At 41.5% G+C, this 15325-nt stretch overlaps 1 protein-coding gene across 16 annotated transcripts in view; it reads right to left on the bottom strand.

The window, feature by feature from the left end:
• Positions 1–15325, bottom strand: part of BICD1 (BICD cargo adaptor 1) — a 118400-nt gene that overhangs the window by 15669 nt on the left and 87406 nt on the right. For 3 of the 16 annotated variants that reach the window (XM_033163179.1, XM_033163181.1, XM_033163182.1), the window contains exon 9: positions 9450–9806. The exons of 10 other annotated variants lie outside the window; for them this stretch is intronic. In XM_033163179.1, coding sequence (XP_033019070.1) covers positions 9450–9806 — 357 coding nt within the window. Of the gene's footprint in view, positions 1–9449; positions 9807–15325 lie in introns of those variants that run through there. 3 more of the 16 variants (XM_033163177.1, XM_033163187.1, XR_004427487.1) reach the window with 3 other exon arrangements.

Genomic DNA, 15325 nt, shown 5'->3' with positions numbered 1-15325 from the left:
AGCAAAAAAGCCAAGGGGAAATTTATATACCAAATCAGAGTGCGTCCAAGCCGAAGGCCAGGCGGAACAGCTCTGTCTTGCAGGCCCTGTGGAAAGATGTCAAATCCTGCAGGGCCCTAGTCTCTTGTGACAGAGCGTTCTACCAAGTCGGGGCCACTGCTGAAAAGCCCTAATTGAGACCAATCTAATCTCCTTGAGGCTGGGGACCTCCAAAGTGTTGTTATTTATGGACCTTACGGTCCTCCTCAGGGCATACCAGGAGAGGCGGTCCTGTAAGTACGAGGGTCCTAGGCCGCATAGGGCTTTAAAGGTCAAAACCAGCACCTTAAACCTGACCCTGTACTCCACTGGGAGCCAGTGCAGCTGGTAAAGCACTGGATGAATGTGATCCTGCGGCAAGGACCCCGTAAGGAGCCTCGCCATGGCATTCTGCACCCGCTAGTGTTTCTGGGTCAGCTTCAAAAACTTCTTTTTAAAAAGCAACTATTTAATGGCTGTGTGAGGTCATATGTTGACTGTGCCTAAAGAGTGCTTACTAATGGTTCCTGATAATCATGGGGGAAAGTGGCCACAGGGTTTTGTCCTGGGCCCATTGTTGTTCAACATCTTTATAAGTGTCTTGCATAAAGGAATTGAGGAGTTGCTCATCAAACTTGCACATAACACTGTTGTGGGAAAACTCCACACTGCCAAGTTCGTTTTCAAATGCAACTGTTACAAATAGACTGAGACCAATCTGTAAAGGAAGAGCACCCAGGAGGTTGATATTTATTAATGCTGCAGCAGGATCCCCAGTCCACCAAAACAATGGTGGGGGTTGAGAGATAACTTATGGCACAGCACACTGTGATTGGTTACATTCTGCCGCAGCATCGCACCTGCAATTTTCATTCATTCTTTCTTATCAGCTGTTGCATTACCAATGTACCATTTCAGCAGATACCACTATGCCTACGTGACAAGCTCCACTCTGATATGGTTATCAGCTTACACAATTGTCAGTCTACATAAAATATCAGGCATACTTGAACATTCCATAGGTCAGGCCTTTCTCTGCTCATTTTCCTCACAACATCAAGCAAGGAAAGGTAGCTAATGTCACAGAAGGCAGAAGCAGGATTTAGGATGACCTTAACAGATTGCAGCACTGAGCCCAAACTAACAAAATGAATTTAAATAGGGGCAAATGTGAGGTTCTGCACTTATGCAGGGAGAAACAGCTACACAAATATAAGATGGGGCACCCGCGTCCCTTGCTTACTAGTAGTACAGGTGAAAAGGATCTAGGGGTCTTAATGGACCACAAGCTTATCATGAGTCAATGGTGTAACGCAGCAGCAAAAAAAGCTAATGCTATTTTAGGCTGCATCAACAGAAGTATCGTGTCCATATCAAGGGAACTCTGTGATTCTATGATATCAAAAAGACTTTGAAAAGGTGCATAAAATAGCTGCCAAAATGGAGATAGGGGTTGGAGCACCCTCCCTGTCAGGGCAAGCATTTAGAGCTTTTTAATTTTTAAAAATGGTTTTTGAAAAGAAACTTATAGACTGCCTAATTTTCCAAGGAAACTGAAGGTGACAGACAAAACAAATGATAGAGCAATATAAAACAAACAACAAACTCCAAGCTGAACCTAAGCCTTAGCACAAATTCAAGTGATTAACCAAAAAACTTAACAATTCCAAAGGAGTCATCAAAATAAAAACCAAAATAAAACGGGGGGTGGGGGTCAGCTAAAGGCCCATTTAAAAAGTTACTTCTTTACTAGCCATCTAAAACAGAATAGTGATGGGGCCTACAACTCATTTGGCAAGACATTCCTTACCAGGGGGAGCAACGCTACCGAGAAAACCCTCCACTTTGATGTCACCAGCCTCTCCTCATGAGGTTGAGAGACCTGGAGTGGGGCCATAGGTGACTCTCAGAGTACACAGGGAGCAACATACAGAAGAAGCCAGTCTTTAAGGTACTCCCTGTTTAGGGAGGCTTTTAATGTTTAATAGATTGTTGCATTTTAATGTTCTGTTGGAAGCCGCCCAGAGTGGCTGGGGAAACCCAACCAGATGGGTGGGGTATAAATAGTAAATTATTATTATTATTATTATTATTATTATTATTATTATTATTATGCCTTAAACAAGTAAAGCTTTACAAGTTAACACTAGTGCCTTGAACTGAGCCTGGAAACAAACCAACTATCACTGTGGAATATGCAGACAGAAGCGGATTTAAGGCAGTGCAACCAGTCCCGTCCCCATCCCCCCCACCCCACCCCCGCACAAGGTGCCTAGCCTTCCCACTTCTTTTCCAAAACCTAATAAACATTTGCTTCCAGAAGGAGGTGTGGGGGCTCTGGCAGGGTCCTAGAGCCCTCACACCTCCTTCCCAAAGTCCAGCTCCTCACCGACCTGGCTTTGGGAAGGCATCACAAGGGCTGGGATTGGACACCATATTACCAAGGTCTGGGCCTGATGCAGAACCAGGTTGATGGAATCAAGTTGCCTAGTACTCGTCATCATTCAAGGGTGGCCCCACATACAAAGCACTATAGTAGACCAATCTGAAGTCACTAGGGCTCACTAGGGAATTACCATGGCAACTCCCTTCCAATCAGGCTATATAAAGCATATTGTCTACTCACTAGCAATACTTCTGTTTTCAACTTGTTCTGCCCATCTAGTCCATCACATCTATCAAGCAGCAGTTCAGCCTCTTAACTGCCTTCCTAGGATCAAATATCTAACTTGGATGAAGGGCCTGTGGTCCTTTCTCATAGCCAAGGTACCAGAGAATCTGCATTTGCTGCTACTGCTATCACCATAACAAAATATTGATAATAATAATAATAATAATAATGTTGTTGGAGAGGAGGAAAAGGAATGTGGGCAATGGCTCCACCCAGTGATCTTCAGAGGAACAGCTGTATATAAATCTATCAATCAATCTATCTATCTAATAATGGGTCCAGAAGAGGGTGCTGCTGTCCACAGCTAAGAGGAGCAAGGGAGCAACAGCCAGATTATGCTCCCATAGTCTGGTACAGGCCCTCTCATGCATATTTAACTTATTAAATTCTCTGCCCCAAGATAGATAGCTCTACCTCTCGTTCAAATCAGAACCAGTGAAGGCCATGAAGGTCCTGTGTGAGTGCCTGGAGGCGGTTGGAGGATGGATGGCGGCTAACAGATTGAGGTTGAATCCTGACAAGACAGAAGTACTGTTTTTGGGGGACAGGAGGAGGGCAGGTGTGGAGGATTCCCTGGTCCTGAATGGGGTAACTGTGCCCCTGAAGGACCAGGTGCGCAGCCTGGGAGTCATTTTGGACTCACAGCTGTCCATGGAAGCGCAGGTTAATTCTGTATCCAGGGCAGCTGTCTACCAGCTCCACCTGGTATGCAGGCTGAGACCCTACCTGCCCGCGGACTGTCTCACCAAAGTGGTGCATGCTCTGGTTATCTCCCGCTTGGACTACTGCAATGCGCTCTATGTGGGGCTACCTTTGAAGGTGACCCAGAAACTGCAATTAATCCAAAATGCGGCAGCTAGACTGGTGACTGGGAGTGGCCGCCGGGACCACATAACACCGGTCCTGAGAGATCTGCATTGGCTCCCAGTACGTTTCCGAGCACAATTCAAAGTGTTGGTGCTGACCTTTAAAGCCCTAAACGGCCTCGGTCCTGTATACCTGAAGGAGCGTCTCCACCCCCATCATTCAGCCCGGACACTGAGATCCAGCGCCGAGGGCCTTCTGTCGGTTCCCTCACTGCGAGAAGCAAAACTACAGGGAACCAGGCAGAGGGCCTTCTCGGTAGTGGCGCCCGCCCTGTGGAATGCCCTCCCATCACAGGTCAGGGAAATAAACAACTACCTGACATTCAGAAAAAACCTGAAGGCAGCCCTTTTTAGGGAAGTTTTTAATGTTTGATATTTTTGTATTTGATTTCTGTTGGAAGCCGCCCAGAGTGGCTGGGGAAATCCAGCCAGATGGGCGGGGTACAAATAATAATAATAATAATAATAATAATAATAATAATAATAATAATAATAATAATAATTATTATTATTATTATTATTATTATTATTATTGATACAGAGATCTACAGAGATAGATACAGAGTTCTACTTCAGGGATGGGGAAGCTGTGGCCCTCAAGATGATGTCCTCCAATTCCCAACATCCCTGACAACTGGCCATGTTGGATGGAAATCGGAGTCAAACAACATTTGGAGGGCTATAGATTTCCTATGCCTCTGCTATGGATGAATAAATTTGTCGATTTCATTTCTCATTTTTCCAATCTTAAATATACTGCTGCATATTTCCACACAGGTTTTTTTTCCTAATTCCCATGGGGGGGACCTTTTCGTGTAAATTTCTCCTACTAAACACATGTTTGTATGCATTGTTGACTAATATACACATTTTTACAAGCAATTTTCCCATATATAAAGCATTTTGGGATATTCTTTCCCCTAATATATGCAAATTTTATGCAGATTTCCACCCAATACATTTATATTTGTAAATAATGTTTGGTTGGAGAACTTCACTGTAGAATTTGGGGGTGTGCAAATGTAATTTTGGTTTGGGGAATGGTTTGAGAAGTGTAAATTAGTTTCTCATTAAAATGCAAAACAAAATCAAATATCTCCTCAATTTCTACTCTTTACAACAGATAAGGCTTCTATTAGAGATTTATAGCTCACTTACAGAACTGACAGAACACCTTGCTCAAAAGCAAGTACCGTAAGTGACAGTTAAAAGTAGTCCATCTGTAGTGTATTCGTGCATTTCTATTACACTTCTACAAAATGTAACAAATACATGTATACAAAGAATTGTGAAACCCTGTAATTAAAATATAATTGTGATATATTTTAAAGAATTTGAAAAAAATCAGATAAAATATACTGTTTTAATCATTCCTCACTAAATCTACTGACAGTCTAGCCAGCAGGTTAACATGTTAGTGAAGTAACAGAAAGAGAAGATTTTTTTTAATGTTTCTTTCATTGCCTTATACAGTACACAGCAAAAAACATTTAGCACTAGGAGTGCACATGCTCATATTAAAAATGTGGCATATAATTCCCATACTACAGTAGGCAAAGATCTTGTAAGCACCTTGATTTTGATATCATTCCACATGGCATCAGTCTGAAGTGAAACATAATCTGCTGGACACATTCAATTTAAAGTATCAATGGGCACTAGATCAAGAGTTTAAAGGCACAACCAAAAGGCATTCCTGGAATATATTACATACTGAATAACCGTACAGAGCTTCCATTAATCTTGATGTTATTATTAGCTGGTCATATTAGGGGAGGCAGTTATGTTGTAAATAATATTATGCAACAGCTAAAAAACCCAGGATCCATTGGGTCCCAAGCTGCTTTCACTGCCATCACTTGGCAGCATCACACCCATCAGAGCCAGATCCTCCCCAACCTTCCAAAATGCTCATTGTGAGCAGTAGAGCTGCGGATGCAGAAGTGGCCCTGTCACTCCTCAAAGCCCCATCAGCATGGGGAATACCGGTAGTTGGGATTGGGAAACAGTTAAAATGAATTCTGTGGTGAACATTAAATTCATGCAGGGCTATCAGTAAGCACCACAAACCACACTAGTTCCCCACAAATGCACCCCAGAATCCTCTGCAAAATGCAGGCAGACATACTCCTGGGTGGCAAGGCTCGCATGAAATTTCAATACAATCGACTTGCATAACAAGCTTGCACAACGAGCTTGGCACATGCACTCTGCAATCCTGGGATGCAAAAGAAAAGGGGGCAGCCATTCACCAAGTCAACTTGTGTGAATCAGCAATCATTACTTATTGATACGCCTGCCTTCTCAAATGTCCAGCACAATGCAGTGTGCTCATATGGAATGGAAAAAGTAGGTTACACACTAAAAATCTCATTAAACCGTTCTGGGGGCAGCAGGAACCTAAATATATCAAGGGTTTGTGCTAAGAATTCCTAAAAGATGCCAACAAGTGTTGTAAATAATAGGTGATTGAGGATACAGTACAACAACATGCCAAAGATTGCTGTAGTATGGCTGAAACTGGTGCCTCCTTGTGAAGAGTTGATTGACATAGCTTGCAACTATACCCACATGGGTTCATTTTTAAGAGGCAACCACATTACTGATAAACTGGGCTAAGCTTGGAACCTGTAAAGACCAACTTCGAGAAGAATGCATTTTTTAATTTATTTTAGCTATGGTCTACTCTATCTGTTAGTGTGCTCACAATTGCTAGTAGCAAATTATGATATATCTCATGTTTATGCATGTATTCTGCTTCAATACGTTCCAGCTGTTTTATTTAGCGAGGTTTGGCAGAAGGTACACATGGCTTGCTTGCCAGTAAAAGAAATGGTTTAATAAGGTGATCCTGTTGAATAAAACTAAAAATGAAAATTTGGGAGAGAAAGTAATAAGCAAAGCACAGCAGTGAATTTGTGTCATCACAACTATTAAATCATATTGCTCAGCATGAAATGTATGCCTTCAGTCTTGTCTGTAGTACTTGGAAACATAATCAGACCAGAGGAAAAAGCACAAAGCAGTGGCACCAAGAGGTAAAAGTATGTTTTGCTGGGTTGATAAGAAGTTAAAGCCAAGGAAGGCCCTTAGCAAACTCCCCCCCCCCCATTTTAAATTAGCTTTCACAAGGACTTGTACCACAGCTGGAATGAATATATATGCACATGTAATGCTTATTGGTTTGATTCAATGAGCATATCAAATATGGTAGATCTAAAATAATAATGAGACAAACACAGGATAAGACATGATATGTGAAAACTGCAGAGAAAAATTAAGTTATTATTATACTAGCTGCTATAACAGGGCTGGGGAGCCTGTACCCTCCAGATGTTGTTAGATTCCGTCTTGGATCAGCCCTGGTCAACACAGCCAGTGGTCACTGTAGTCCAGAGTCATCTGCAAGGCAACAGTTTTCCCCATCCCTGCTCTATAAGAAGCATCTGTTTTCATTTCAGAGCAGCACAGAATGAATTGGTTGGATGTAGAATACAAAAGGGTTGCAATCTGCCTGATAATAATTTTGATCCATCTGCATTGGTACACATTTGGTTGCTCCAATGTTCAAACAGAATTGCTTGCAATTCATTTCAAAATGATGTGTGGGAGAGATGGGCTCATACCTAGGGAACATCAGACTACAAGAATCAAGTTACTATTTGCCTATTAAACCATACTCTACAGAAAGTCAAAGCCTGGTAGTGTCCCCCCCTTCATTTGGCCATTAATGTTTTCAGAAGAATTACTGAATTTTTAAATATATATATATTTTAAAATGGGATCTGTGGTTTGTCACCACAATCACCCTTCATTTATTGACCAGAATCCAAGAGAATTTGAATACACAGCACCTGGAGGGACTTTAAAACTTTTTCTTTCCTGACTTACACACACACCCATGCCATGTCACAAACAACTGTGGAACATTTCCTTAATTTCCTCAGCAGTGATTAGCTATTGTTATGACAAATGTCCATAGAGGGAGCTGCAATAAAAGCTTCCTTTGATTTGTATAAAAAGGGATTAGATATGTTAATCCAAGTTGGTAGGTCAGAGAACCAATGGAGAACCCCGAGCAATGGTTCAGCAAACTGCCTATGCCAACACACTCTATAAAACATGAGTCATTTTTACATGAGTCATTGTACTCTCTTGAATAATTAGGAAAATATTAAAACAGCAATTATGTAGCATGGGACTATTGTTTCACAGTTGGGCACGTGGAAGTTATTGTGCAGTTCTTTAGATCCTGGACATTGTAAGTTACATGGAGCAGTCCATGGAGCTGGTCCCTATGAAAGGCCAACAAGCCAGTTGGATAACTGAATATGTCCCACCACAATCATGTTGTGGCAAGGCTACCTGAAATACGTATGCATCTTAATAGTTCTACCTGTATCCTATTCTGTATGCTTTATTTGATATTATACCTGCAATTTGCACTTTGTGTAATTTCCAATGCATCAATCATGTTACTGTGTATTTTGCTATGCCTTGGAGCTAGATTAGCAGAACAGACATATCTAGCTGTGCAGAATGGCCAGGGAAGACATCCATCATGTCGTAATGTCCCATAGTCTCAAGATGTTTTGCTAAAACAGGATGTTGGGTGAAACACGATGTCTGAGCTAGGTGCTGAGCACTCAAGATGTCTGGGGACATGGGTGTTTTTGCTGGGTCTGCCAAAGGGAGATTTATTTTGCTTGCTAAGCCATAACACTTGCCTAACAAAGTAACTGGGGTAAAGTTTACAGGGACACCAAGTTACAAAAAAGCAGAAGTGTTCCCTTTTAGGAGGACAAAGGGCAAGGGAGGGTTGCTGGGGTGCTGCCTTACGCTTATTGGCTTAATTTTGATTTAATATACGAGTATGTAACTGAATATGTAATATCTGAGGTGACCTATATAAACCCTGGGCTCAATTACTTGGGGTCCACACCTTTGGAGATTACTCGCTGGATCTTATTGCTGCCAGCAATAAACACTTATTCTCTATTTCTACAAATTCCTGTGTTTGTTTGTCCTCTGAAAGAAGCTGCACAACTAAGGTTCTCCCTACACGTGCATCAATGTAACGTTCTGTAAATTAAGAACCAAACCACATAGATTGTACTTCTGCAGAAGACATCATACTTCCGCTTGTTCCACTGGGAGAGTTTGCACTAAACCAAGGGTTGGGAATCTCGGAACTCTGTGTGAATGTGGTCCACCAAGCTTATCTCTTTGGCCCTAGGATTCTCTGCAGCCCGTTCCCCCTCCCAAGCCACACACCTTTACTGCCTCTGCTTCAAACCAAGTGTTTCTGCCTCCAATAATGTTTCTTTCTTGCATAAATGGAAGATAGATAAGTGTTTAGGTAGAAACTACCCTACTCCACAAAGGTAAATTTGCATGCATTTCTCCTCCCACTTTTGTATCTGGCCCCATCAGATACTGGTACTTGTCCCCTGGAACGTTGCCCAAAAGTGAGTGTGGACCTCAGGCTGAAAAAGGTTCCCCATTCCTGCACTGAACTATGATTTAGTGTAAGTGACAAGTTCTCGCTGCTGTGAGCCTGAGCTTTGCATGCTCCAATGTGATGCCTCCAGGCATCTTTTCTGATGCTCCACCAACCCAGCTGTGCCGAAAGCCTGCTGCTCCCTTTGACCATGGTACTAATCCTTGTTTAAGGGTTGAGAAATGTGACCTTCCATATAGTGCAAGTCCTATGTCAATTCCAGCTGGCTACTAATCATAGATTCCAGGTAGGCCTGTATATTGTCCTCACTGGTCATTGACTTTATACTTCCACCTGGGCTTTTCTCTTCCTCTAGTATGCCCTCTCCCCTTTTAAGTAGCCTTGCATCTCTCCCCTCCCTCAGTCTTTTTTCTCCCAGTTCCTTTGACCCTACCTCCTTCCTGGAGCTGTCCTCTCTGACCTTGCCTGGCTCTTTCCCAAGCTTCTGCAGTCTCTCCCTTTTCGGTGCAACTCTCTCTCTCCTTCGTGATGTGTCTTTTGCTCTATCCTGTCCAGACAGCCTCTCTTCCCCTGTTCCCTCTCTGGATTCTGGCCTTTTCAACTGGCTGTTTCTTGGTGAATCTGTCTCCCCGTTCACACCAGTCTGCTGTTCCTCATCTCTTCGCCAGTCTTCTGGTTGGTCTCTGAGTTCTTGGCCTCCACATCTGACATCAACAGCAGGTGCCGAAACATATAGCTGCTCCAGATCAGCCCCACTACGGTATTTCAGGGAAGAAGTGACTGCGCTGAGCTGAAACAGTGGTCAACACTTGCCCATAAATTTAAAGTATAGTATTTAACCCTTTCATCTTTGCATATATTATTGATAAACAATGGAAATGCATTCAAAACAACATTTTAAGAATAATCATTTAAATAATCTCAGGAACTAAACCAGAGCTAAATACAATACCAGTCTGAATCTCCCCCCCCCAATTGATAACAGCTAGATCAGCTGCAATAGGAAATATGGGGTGGAATTCACCTAACACACCCCACCCACCAGTGGAATTTCGATGCAAGGCCTTCAGCTGTAAGCCACCCAGAGTTGCTGGGGAAACTCAGTCACATGGGTGGGGTATAAATAATAAAATTATTTTTTTATTATTAATGGGGGTTTTACCCTCCTACCCCTCTGCTCCCCTACCCCCTGAAATAGGCTGGCGGGGGGATTCAGGAGAACCCCAGAGCAACATACAGGGGAAGGAGACGGGCAGTCATTCCACCTGGCAAGCAGCAATGCTTGTGCAGATGGAATGTTCATAAGAGCGCAACACTGAATTCCATCCAGTATTCTACCAACTATTGTAGCACAGCAGTTCTACTGTATGGTTTTTGAGCCCTAGATACGCTTGGGGTTCTCAGGACTAAGTTGGACCAGAGAGGAGAGCAGCAGCACAGAATTCTGCATGTGCTGTGAATAAAGCCCTTGATTTCCCGTTAACTAAACAAGAACATAACCCCACTGGGAACTTCTCCTGCATGAGCCCTATTGGAATAAATGCTGTGTTTTTTGTGCAGCTTTCATTCATTCCAGTGGGGTTTGTACAAGTTAACTATCAGGTGGATTGTGATATTAGGTGGGAACATAAAATTACTTCCATGCTTTGTTCTGGTGTATCCTCCTCACTTAAAAAAAATGAGTACCGATAATTTGGAATTATGCACAGGAATTATGTGCTGTTTGTTTGTAAGAGAAACTGGGACTCATAAATAAGTGGGGGTGGGGATACTTTTTAAGAACACAAGGCCAAGAAACCAAAGACGTGTCCTGATGGAAAAAAGGTTTATCTCTGACTAGCAGAAGCCCTAGCTGTGCAGCCTCTGGTTTCGAAAACATCAGCACAAACTGTCAAACTCTCAAGTAACCATGTGGCTAGAAAGGTTCTAAAATGGAGAAATTTTCCACATACAAAAAATGTCACAGATGAAGCAGATCTTTAAAGCATACAATTGCGCCCCAGATTACCATCACTGGGTGTAAGGATGGAGAGAAAAAGAAACCTACTCACTAAAGCCGTCTTGTTTTGGAACACTTCCAAAATTTATTGTTATATGAAAGGAAGGAGCAAGAGGTTTTCACCTTCTTTCCCAATGATGCATTTAGAACATTAGGGACATCCCACACACAAGTATTACTAAGTCAGTCCCAGCAGATAAATATGAAATATTTGTTAGGTACAAACACAGCATTTCACAGTGTGCTAGGAACGATCAACGCTTATTTAGTGTCATCTTCTTTGGAACATCTCTTCCAGTGACAACTGAACTCCAGCATAAACATCCATAGAGAAGGATATTAGGTTATATCAAGTAAGCTCTCAGACCTAGAATACTTTCAAAAAACATTTTATTTTCAAATGTCCTCTTAATTATTTTTTTTAGCTTTTAAAATATCATGTGATTTAAATCGGATCCATCTAAAGCTGATTTTTCAACTGAAGGAAGAGATGTAATCAAGTTCAATGAAAACACAGGGAGGCCAAAGAATGGAACAGACAATATTATATAATTCCCCAAAGTAAAAGAAAACCAGGACTGTGGTATTTTCCAATGAAGCTTCAAAGATGCAATCTGATACTCAACATCCTCTGGCTAAGAAGCTTTATGATTTGGCAAAACCCCACTATGCTAATAGAACACACGAAGATACATATGTGTGTTTGTTAGCACTGGAGTTTCCAGTCTATTCCAAAACCCGAGCTTATGGAACTCCATCTCGCTTGGGCAGTCACCCCCTCTTGGGCACGGGCCTCACAATGGATCAGGACCTATTTCTTTCTGTGTGCCAAAGGTAAGTGTGCTGTAACCACCTGCCCTTATGCAGCAATGTGTACATTTGGCTCCACATCCTATGCTTCACACCCCTGAAACCCATTGGTGGAAGGGAAAGGAAGCATGCTCCTGTGTGGTTCCTAGCTTAGGCGGAGCATTTCCTTGGCAAAATGCTTGATGCTCATGAGCTGAATGCTCGTTGCCCACTTGCCCACCTGCCTTCCCTTATGCTATCCTTGACCTTCCCACCAATATGGTGTGTGTAAGCTGTCTGTAAAATGTATTTTCATTGGGGTATTGAGCTACTGCCCCAGGAAGCAAGTGAACCTTTGTTGATGTGTCTATGCAATAGTACTGGCCATCACATTTTCACTAAATGATGCCCACCAGGAACAGGGGGGGGGGATCTGTGTGGATTTGAATTAAAGCATGCTTGTTCCAACTTTGCAGAATACCAAGCACAAAAACAAGAAAGCGCCACTGGCAGGCAAAAGCAAAATAAAACAAAGAGGAAACCAACAGCATACCGGTATTTCATTTCAAGGATCTGGAGTCTGGTAGTTTTATTTCTTTCCTCCACTAGGGATGAGGATGGGGTGAGGTTAATGACTTGCTCTTTCTGTGGAATTAAACCAGTGAACTCCTGGGTGTGTTTCTGTCTGCTTTGAGGACCACAGCACAGAATTTCCTGGGCTGTATCTGTGGACACTACCTTATTCTCTGTGCTTCTTCCATACTGGGGCCATGGCAACATGACTTTGTTCCCTTCATGCATGGACAACATATTGCCATTGTCGCTGGCCCACCTCTTCCTGGTGGACACTGGTCATGTTTCTAGGAGCAGTGGGGATATGTCTGTTATTTTTGTACCATTTTTATACTTTGTGTGTTTTCCCCTCCCCTCCCCGAGTTAGCATGCTTAGGATATGACAGCTGTTCCACCAATGTAGCAGCAGCATATCCCCTTCCCTGACATAGCAAGCATATAGGATTGCACTTTCAGTTACTTTGATGTGCCACTGCACCTCTAGCACTTGAAATAAAACAAGCATCTAATTCCCTGTGAGGCATCTGACCAAAACCTGCCTTTAAAAATGAGCTTAAAGATATATTTGCAAATGTTTGTGTGTTTCATTATCATCCAAGCAGCCTGCTACATTAGTAAAATATCAATTCAAATGCATAGTACTCAGTTTAAAGACTAAAGGTAATTATGGGGTGCAAATGCTCATTTCTCTCTCTCAGACAAAGAAAGCCAGCATTTCTACACAGATAGCTTTCTTTTCCTGCTTCTTGAAAGGGACCCCTGTGTAAAGGCTGAGGCATTCATGGCTGCAAAAGCGAGGGAAGATAAGAACTGGCTGGAAGAGAGGTCACAACATTGACCCTGCATACCAGACAAAATGCAGGTGCAAAGAAACTCTAATTAATTGGGAGTGAGGTTTATAGCAATAGAAAATAATATTATTTAGAAATATATTTAATTTTACCTTTTAGACTACTAAGAAAGAAAGATAATTCCCTATGCTCCCCCTATAAAGGATTTTAGCAATATTTTAAATGTTCTTTTAAAATGTGTGAAATTGTCTTTCAGAATGTAGCACCAAGCAAGTCAGCACCTGCTGCCTAAGAATATATTATAAATAAAGAATATGCATCAGATAGGTTCCCCCAACTGTATCTGATGCACCAGAGCTAAAAGATGCAGCATTTTTATTTAAGAAACTGCACATAGTTTAAAAAGGACTTTCAATTTTTTAAAAAGACCTTACAGTAAAATTAATAAATGGAAGAAAGAAGAGTAACCAAACACTAATACTAGACCCCTTTCCTCTTCTTGTAGTTATATTAACTCTTCTTCCAGTTATATTTTTAAGTTTGAGACATTATTTGGTTAAAAATCATTGTAAAAAATAAAATTAAACTGAATTATGGACTGTAGTTCTGCATGGTGTGAATTATGATATTCAATTTTAATTCATTCCCATGACACATTTTTCAGAAATTGGTTGGTTGTTGAAAGGTCTAGAAATGCATTTTCTCAGCAAACTATGGCTGAAATCTGAAGCACACTTACAAGGCAGTAGGCCTCACAGAACACAGTAAGATGTATTTCTAAGTACATATTATAGGATTGTGCTGCACAGGTCATCATACAGCACCTTTGGGGTCAAATGGCAGCTGGGATGGGAAAAGACTGAGTTAGTATTTTTTTGAACCGGGGGAAGGGGCTGACCTGGAAACAGAAGCACTGTCAAGAAAGTATGAACAACGTAACATGTAGTTTGGCCCTAATACATGTGACTGGCACTGTACAGAGACACGTCCCATGAACTGATATGTCTATAGTGTGTTAATTTATTTTTTATATCTAAGTTGAAAGCCACCCAGAGTGGCTGGGGCAAGCCAGTCAGATGGGTGGGTATAAATAATAAAATTAGTAGTAGCAGCAGCCGTGTGTACTGCATACTGTGAAATATGTCAGGAAATTTCCAAGAAGTTGAAAAACAGCCTACCAGGTTAGGAGCTGTAATGGAGCTGTATCATGGGACTATATTTGTGGCTCAGTCACAAGGTGTTTAGCTCACAGTCACATGAAATGCACAGATCTATGCATATGCTAATCTGGTAGGCATCCATGTTTGGTGCGGTGTCTTTTTGTTCTAAGCTACTGAAGAGAACAATGTATTTTCTCTCAGTTTCCAGCAAACAGCCTGAGGCTGCATTGGAGAAGAGACAGAGCTTTGATTTTAGCACAGAATACAAGTTATTTGTAATCTATTATGCCTTATGTTGGGACGAGTGTAAGAAATATGGAAATAACTGAATGTAATTTTTATTGTTTAAAGTTATTTTGAAATTAAGCCCTGTGTGTAAAACCTTTGAACCATATTTTTAGACTGGATAATTTTTATTTCAATACAAGAGACAGTTTTTGTTCATCCAGCGGCTTCCACGTGCACAATATTAATAATCTCAATAAGATATGCTTCCTGAATTGAACTTCACATGTTTAAAACTCTCTGACTGTTGGCTCAGACAGATACTAGAAGCACCTATGACTGCACACCTTTCAGTCTCATACTGCTCTGCTCTCTATACAATGAAAGAACTGCTGTTGCTTACAAGCACCTTTTCTTGCCTAAAGGAACAAGGATGTTACTCCTGCTGTTTTCATTCACTTTTCTATCTGCTCTTAATGGTCTTACGTATAACTAGGAAAAGAGCAGGAAAAATCTGCCAGTATCGGAAGTTACCTTGTATATTTCTAATTCACAACATAAAGAGCTTAAGAAGGTATTTTCAGTGGGAGCTCTTGCAAGAGTCCCCCAGAAGTCTGTCTGAGTATGTTGCCTTTATTTTTAGTTAAGAGTCTACTGGTTTTATTAGAAAATTTATATTTCTGTTTTTACAATGGGTTGTATTCAAGTAACTTTTGCTCAGTAGACCCATTGAAATTAATAGATCTAAGTTAGTCATGACCATTAATTTAAA

The sequence above is a fragment of the Lacerta agilis genome, chromosome 10 (assembly GCF_009819535.1).
Source record: "Lacerta agilis isolate rLacAgi1 chromosome 10, rLacAgi1.pri, whole genome shotgun sequence".
NCBI classification, from domain to species: domain Eukaryota; kingdom Metazoa; phylum Chordata; class Lepidosauria; order Squamata; family Lacertidae; genus Lacerta; species Lacerta agilis.
Note: the sequence above shows the minus strand (reverse complement) of the source record. Positions and strands in the feature narration are given on the sequence as shown.